Source organism: Myotis lucifugus, unplaced genomic scaffold (genome assembly GCF_000147115.1).
Source record: "Myotis lucifugus unplaced genomic scaffold, Myoluc2.0 scaffold_55, whole genome shotgun sequence".
In the NCBI taxonomy this organism is placed as follows: domain Eukaryota; kingdom Metazoa; phylum Chordata; class Mammalia; order Chiroptera; family Vespertilionidae; genus Myotis; species Myotis lucifugus.
In genome coordinates, this window is record NW_005871103.1 from 6,425,685 (window position 1) to 6,433,386 (window position 7,702).

The 7,702-nt window shown below is 38.2% G+C and overlaps 1 protein-coding gene across 1 annotated transcript in view; it reads left to right on the forward strand.

Moving 5' to 3' along the window:
• The first annotated feature begins 7,108 nt into the window (after positions 1–7,108).
• FHIT (fragile histidine triad) overlaps positions 7,109–7,702 on the forward strand; it is a 235,104-nt gene continuing 234,510 nt past the window's right edge. Inside the window, exon 1 of the mRNA XM_023754063.1 lies at positions 7,109–7,190. Coding sequence (XP_023609831.1) covers positions 7,109–7,190 — 82 coding nt within the window. The remainder of the gene's footprint in view (positions 7,191–7,702) is intronic.

Here is a 7,702-nt window from a genome sequence, read left to right on the forward strand (position 1 = left end):
TGAATCGGGAGGGTTCAGGGTTGCCAAGAATGGCAAAGGGCAGCTAGCAAAGCCGTTCACCTTGACCTGCCTCCGCAACATCCTCCCCAACTGATCAGTCTCTGCTGGCACAGCTCTGGCGGGAACCGTAGGAGTACCTGTCTCATGACATTGTTCGGAGATTAAATGAAGGAATATGTGGAAGGGGCTTTGACCCATGTCTGCCGCCTGTGTGCTCCATGAATGCAAGCCACTGCTGCTTTTGTTATTAGGAATATTTTTCAGACCACTGCCTCAGGAGACAAAGTATTTCCATCTTCATAGAGCTCTCAACTGGTGAGAAGTCTATTTGCATATTGAGCCAAAACTAATTTTTGTACTTCTTACTAATCGATCTTAGGTTTGCCTTTAGGGATTATGAAAAATCATGATGTTAATAGTTGCTAATTAACATTTATTGAGTGCTTGCTACATGTCAGTAACTATATACATTATCACACTTAAAAATCATCTTGGATTATTTTAAAATACTCAGAAGTAGTAAAAATAATAGGAAAGATTTTATACTTTCAACCAGATTCAATGGTTACCTAGATTTTGCTACACTTGCTTCATCTATACACATCTGTTTTTGCTAAGATAATTTAAGGCAGTTCTTAGAACTGGTTTTTGTCTCAATTCTACATATATTAATATGCACCTTTAAAAACTGTAGAAATTTCCTAATACCATTATCGTACCTAACAAAATTAATAGTAATTTCTTAATATAATGGAATATTCAAGTTTCTGTGATTGTTTCAAAATGTCTTTTTGTTGTTATTCATCCTTACCTGAGGATATTTGTTTCATTGATTTTTTTAGAGAGAGTGGGAGGGAGGGAGGGAGAGAGAAAAACATCCATGTGAAAGATGGTTGCCTCCCACATGATCGCTGACCAGGGCTGGGGATCAAACCTGCAACCCAGGTATGTGCCCTTGACTAGAAATCAAACCCACAACTCTTTGGTGCCTGGGCCGATGCTCTAACCATTTGGAGACACCGGCCAGGCTGAAAATGTCTTTTTATCATGAATGGTTGGATCAGGATCCAAACAAGATCTCCACATTACGTTTGGTAATTTAATTTAGTACTCATTTAATATAATATTATTTGATATTGATATATTTTTTAACTAGGTCAGTTTTCTCACAGACCATTCTATAATCTGGATTTGTCTGTTTGCTTTTCCTTGGTATTATTTAACTTATTTGTCTAGCTTTTGTGTTTTGTAAAAGCTCTAAGGATCGTTGTTAAATAGTGTACATACTAGCTACATGTGACCATTTAAATAAAAATTAATTAAAACAAAGCAACATTTTAAAATCAGTTGCTCCCGTGCTCTGGCCCCATTTCAAGTGAAGCTAGTGGCTGAAGTGTTGGGTAGCACAAACGGCACATTTTCATCATCATAGAAAGTTTTATTAGACCGTGTGGTTTAAGGATGTTATTTCCAGGTACAAGTGTTCGTTGCGAAGCAGTGTACTTCAAATTACATTTTGTAGGGAGGCATGATGTCTGGATGTCCCACTCTTAGGGTCCTGAAATTGATCAGCCGATTTAGAGAGTGACACCCTAATTCCTCCATCATAAAGCTCCCACTAACCTTTCATCTAAAGCAGGAGTTCTCATCCTTTTCTGTGAGGTGTGCCCTGTTGGCAGATGGAGAAGCCTGTAGCTCTCTTTTCTCAAAAACGTTTTTAAAATGAGGAAAACTAAGCATATTCACATACAAAGGAAACTGGTGTTACTGAATAACAGTTATTATACTATTAAAGAGCAAATCTGAAATATAGAGAAATACGCCCTACTTTAGTACATATTAAATAATCAGAACTAGTGGCAGGTATAATGACTACTATAATTTTGTAACACTCATAGAATTGGTGAATAATTGTGGAGTAAATGATATTTCTAGACGTTTACAACAACTATAAAGTTATCATTTTATATATTTTAAAAAATATCTATGATTTTTCTTCTCCCAAAAATGCTTTTAAATTGGGAAAATTATGTATATACAAATACAAAGGAAATTGATGTTACTGAATAGCAATTATTACAATATTAAAAGAGCAAATCTGAAACATAGAGAAATACGCCCTACTTTATTACAAATTAAATAACAAGAACTGGTGGCAGGTATAATGACTACTGTAATTTTGTAACACTCAGAATTGATGAATAATTGTAGAGTAAATGGTATTTCAAGACATTTGCAACAAATATAACGTTATCATTTTATATATTTTTAAATATCTATGATTTACACTATGACAAAATCATAGGTACTAGTGTTACTACTACATTATTTTTTTGTTGTTGTTAATCCTCACCCGAGGATATTTTTCCATTGATTTTTAGAGAGTGTGGAAGAGAGAAACATTGTTGTGAGATAAACACATTGATTGGTTTCCTCCTGCATGAGCCCTGACCAGGGTCCGGGCTGGGGGCCTGCAACCAAGGTATGTGCCCTTGACCAGAATCAAACCCGGGACACTTTGGTCCACAGGCCAGTGCTCTATCTACTGAGCCAAACGGAGTAGTGCATGTTACTACTATTAATACTACTGTACTACATACATTTGTGATTTAAGGAGATGCAAAATTTCAGTTAGAAGTTAGTGCAAACAAATTGCTGCATACATCTTTAAGCATTCACTCTCTTCTCTCCATGCATCTTCCCTAATTGTTCATGGGACACCTCCCCTCCACCCCCACACTCACCCAAATTAAGAACTCATGACCTAAGTCCTATATCATCTATGAATAATTTTACTTGAACAAGTTATTTCATTAGGGATTGAAATGGTGGTTTTGTGTAAATGTTTTTTCTTCCACATTTAGAGCTAGAGTACTGGACTTTAATAACTCCATCAGTGGGGCTATTTGGTTACCTTGGAAGCAGTTCAAACAGAATAAGTAATACCCATTTAGCAGATGAAGTTACTGAGACTCAAATAATTTATTTGCCCAAAGTCAAATAGCTAAAAGGCGGTAGAAATGGAATATGAATGCAGATCAGGTTACCCCCGGCCCACATGCTGCAGTCCAGTTCTGTTCCACCATTTGCTAGTTGCTTTCTGCCCTATCAGTTACTAGTCAGATAGCCTACATCTTTCTCCCCCATCACGACAGCCTTCCCAAGGCCATGGCTTAAAGGTTGGCCCTTGTGTTCTCATTTCCATTTTCTCTGATCTTCCTCTCTAAACTTATTCTTTCTGTGAATGTGTGATAGGCTGTCTCTGGTGGCTCCCATATTGACAGAAAACTGCACAAGTAGACTTGCCAACAAAGATCAGAGTGAGAAATCACCTCCCTCAACTCAGTATCAGACTTGCATTCACAGTCTGAGATGAATGTGTTTTGTAGAAACAACATTTCTCTGTGGACTCCTCTTGAGCTTATTCTCAACAAAAATTCCCAAGCTGTTGTCACACATGCTGCTGAGAAGTGAGACTCCTTTGTCTCGTAGATGAGCAAATGGTGGGCTGGGCCTGGGGAGCTCACCCGCTGCAAGAATTCTCATATTTAGTTTTGTCTAAAGGCAAAACTTAGGAAAAGAAAGACAACCCAGACAATGTTCTGTTTGTGGATGTGAAACATTATCTAAGGCAGTGGTTCCCAATGTGGGGCACATGCCCCACAGGGGAGCAATTGGACTTTTAAGGGGGGCAATTGAGAATGAGTTATTAACAGTGATAATGAGTTATTAAAAGTGAATTTTTGCATTTCTTATGGTTCTAGAGGCCTCATATACATTATATAAATATATAGTATATGTTTTAAAATTTTATTTGCTATTTTTCATATCACTTCATATTATTATTATTATTATTATTATTATTATTATTATTTTAACAATTTCTTAGTCATGTCTTCCTCAGTAATTCAACTGTCCTTTTGTTCTTTTATTTTTCTCTTTCATGGATGCCATGTTCATTGGAAGCTTGTTTAGACCAAGTTAATAAATGGCCATGTAGGCTTCTTCCATGTGAATAGGAGTCCACTTTTTGAATAATAAGAACTATATGTCACAGAGGGGGGCATCAGGATTTAAGAGATGCTTAGGTGGGGCATGGCCAAAAAAAGGTTGGGAACCACTGATTTAAGAGAAAAAGTTATGTTTCTTCTCCTTCTACTTATTAAAATAATAGTTCAATCTAATTTTTTAATTAGTGATCCATTTCAACAGCCATCCATTCAAATAGTCATTCACACAAATAGATATTTATTCAAACCGTGTACCTACCCATTTATTCAGAGTTTAGACAGTTCTTTATGTCCAGGAACTGTACAGGGCACTAGAATACCTCGGAAAACTGCACATGTCTGACTTCTATTCTCATTTCAGTTTACATGCTAGTTAGGAAATAAGAAAACATACATGACTACTGTAGTTCCAGGATTTGAAGAGGTTCTGAAGAATACAAATGCGAGAGTAGTTATGGAAGAAGGGGTGCTTTAGATGGAGCAGGCATGTCCCCTAAGAGGTGACATTTGAACTAAAACCTAGCCAGGCCTTCGAGAGCAGTCCTTTGAATTTAAGGACGAATGAGATGGGCTCTCTTTCTTTTTCTTTTAATTAAATTTCTTAGGATAACATTGGTAAGTAGCAATTATATATGTTTCTGATACACAACTTTATAGTACAACATCTGTGTACGCCACTGTGTGCTTACCACCCAAAGTCTAGTGTCCTTCCATCACCATATAAATTTGATCCCCTTCCCCCTCTTCATGCCCCCCAACTCCTACCCTCTGGTAACAGACTGGTGGCAGGTAATGCACTATAGAAAGTGCCTGCGGTAAAACATCGTGAGGGGAAGGACACAGCTACATCTGCATCCCCTTTGTTGCCTCAAAACAAGGGTTTTGGCAGGATTTTTGCTATTTGTTCATCATCCACATTAAATGGAAGCCATCCATGGTGTTGAGGCCACTCATTCTGTAACCTCCTCCCTTCATATAGTTATGTACAGGGGAACATTTGGCAGATAAAGCTTAATGCTTAACAGCCAGATTTAATGATGGATTCAGGGGTCACAGGAGGTTTTGTAACATGCAGTTCTCAACTAAGCTATTTGGGGTGGAAAAAATAAATTCTCAACTTTATTTTTGCCAGACAGTCTGTTGGGAGAACTCAGAAGCACATAACCTTCCTGGACAGAGTATTGGATAAATACATCTTTCCAAAGTCATTTACAAACTCTGATTTCTTCAGCACACTTTCTCCTGCTGTCGTTGGGATGCACATAGAGCAGCGGTTCTCAACCTGTGGGTTGCGACCCCTTTGGGGGTCGAACGACCCTTTCACAGGGGTCGCCTAAGACCATCCTGCATATCAGATATTTACATTACGATTCATAACAATAGCAACATTACAGTTATGAAGTAGCAACGGAAATAATTTTATGGTTGGGGGTCACTACAACATGAGGATCTGTATTAAAGGGTCGCGGCATTAGGAAGGTTGAGAACCACTGACGTAGAGTATGACACTAGTTCCTGGCCCAGGTTTTAATCTGTACCCATTAGTCATACCTTCTATCTGTCCTGTCCAGGATATGAGTACAGGCATGTTCACTGTGTACAGCAGTGTGGGGCTGATAAACAGTGTGTATCTGAAACCATGCAAAGCAATTACAATTATCCATGGGGAGAATTATGATTGTTCCATGACCATTAAAATTTTTGTTAAAACACCTAAAACTCTTGTTTGTTAAAGCATATTGGAAAATAAAAATATTAAGACTAATACTTATTCAGTACACAGTAAGTTAAAACATTAGAAACATTGAGCATTAAAGTGCTTATTTTCTTTGGAAAACATTTATCAAGAATAGTTCGAAGAGTGCTTGCCTGCTTTTTGTGGTCGCACAATTTAAAATAGAGAGAGCATCTTTTCTGTGCTTCGGCAAATTCTCATACTCCTTTCTGAGTCTGCATCAGTTTGCAACGTTTTATCCTTTGTGCTTCGATGTAGTGAAATATGGTGAAGTTTTTGACCATGTGAATTTGTTTACTGGCATCACATCCTCTGTGCATCTTCCTCCTTTTCAGCATAACCACGTCCTGCACGTGTGCTGATAAGTTTGCCTTCACTGAGTTCCTGTCTGCACAGCTATTTCTCCTATCACTGCATCTACATTTGATTTTCATGTCAAGTCCAGCATCACTGCTCTTTGTTTCTGTCTCACTTTCATATTTGTCGGCCATTGTTGTAAAGTGTCATTGGGGCTCATCAGGGGAAGACCAGGAGGCTTGCGGGCTGTGTGTGACCGAGTGACAGAGACAGGGACCAATCACTGACAGAGTTAAGGGAAGTGGCAGGCTTGGTCACTGGTCACTGATCACTGGGCACATAGTGACTTGTGGACTGGGGCCCTCCTGGTGGATTAGTACTGTATGCATTGGCTCCAAGGTAATAAACCACAGTGACTGACATTTCAACTCTATGTGTGGGAACTGATGTTATTTAACTAAACTGTGGACAGTGGAATGCGTGCATGTTGGAATCGTGTGAGATGAGGGCTGCCTACAGTTGCCGGAAGTTAACTATGAGGGAACATGTAGCATTCAAACTTCTAGTTTCTCTTAGAATAACCATGCGAGTAGTGTCTGCCTACCTTGGGACTTGGTTTTTCAGTTTGTCCATTATTACCGGTTGTCAGACCACACTGGACAGTGTAGGATAGAGAACATTTCTTTCATTGCAGAAGTTCCACTGGGTAGCACTCTGTAGCCAATGATCTATATTGGGTACATTATTATGGACATGGGGATATCAATAACATTGAAAATCCTTAATACTACTCTCTCTCCATTTGACTTATTCTTGCTTTTGTTTTCCTTTTTGTAGATTAAGATGAACTAGCTGAGATTCTGAGTAAGAAACATTAGTGATGGTAGAACCTCTCTACTCCATGGCGTAGTACTTGAGGTTGCTATCTACTAGAGCAGTGGTCAGCAAACCACGGCTCACGAGCCACATGCAGCTCTTTGGCCCCTTGATCAAGAAGAAATTTCAGACACTTCTTTTAGCAAAAATGTTGACGATTCAAGCAATTTCAACCTTGTTTTAAGTAATGATGGCAAAGATGGTGGTGATGATGGTGATGTTGGTAATGAGAGATATCGGGGCCAATATCGGATTCTCCATACCAGGGACTGGTGGGTACCAAAGATATGTTTTTAATATCTGAGCATATAAATATCGGAGGGAGTTTTAGGATCCTGCAAGAAGAATGATAACATACAAATGAAAAGCTGTTCTGAAATTGCCAGAGCACTTGTCTCCACCACTTTTGCTTTCCTCAGGCATGCTTAACTATTTTTTTCAATTACATACAAAATGAAATTCAAGTGTGTGTGAAACTTGGGTTAAAGTTGGTATTTTTTAGATCCTTTTAGATTGTTGGGTGTCATAATTTAAACATTTGGCAAACAATCATGTGCTGTGCTGTCTAAACAAAATTTGAAAAGGGAAGGGCTGAGAAAAGTTGCAAATCTTAAATGCACTTTAGATAGTCTAAATATTTATCATGTATTTGTTTTTATGTTATGGGTTTTTAATTATTGTTACCAATTATGTTTTTAAAAATTCATGCAGTTAAAGCCAGAGAGGAAGAAGAAATTATAAGATAACTTATAGCTAGATCCTGCTTCCAGTGATGTTAGAGTTT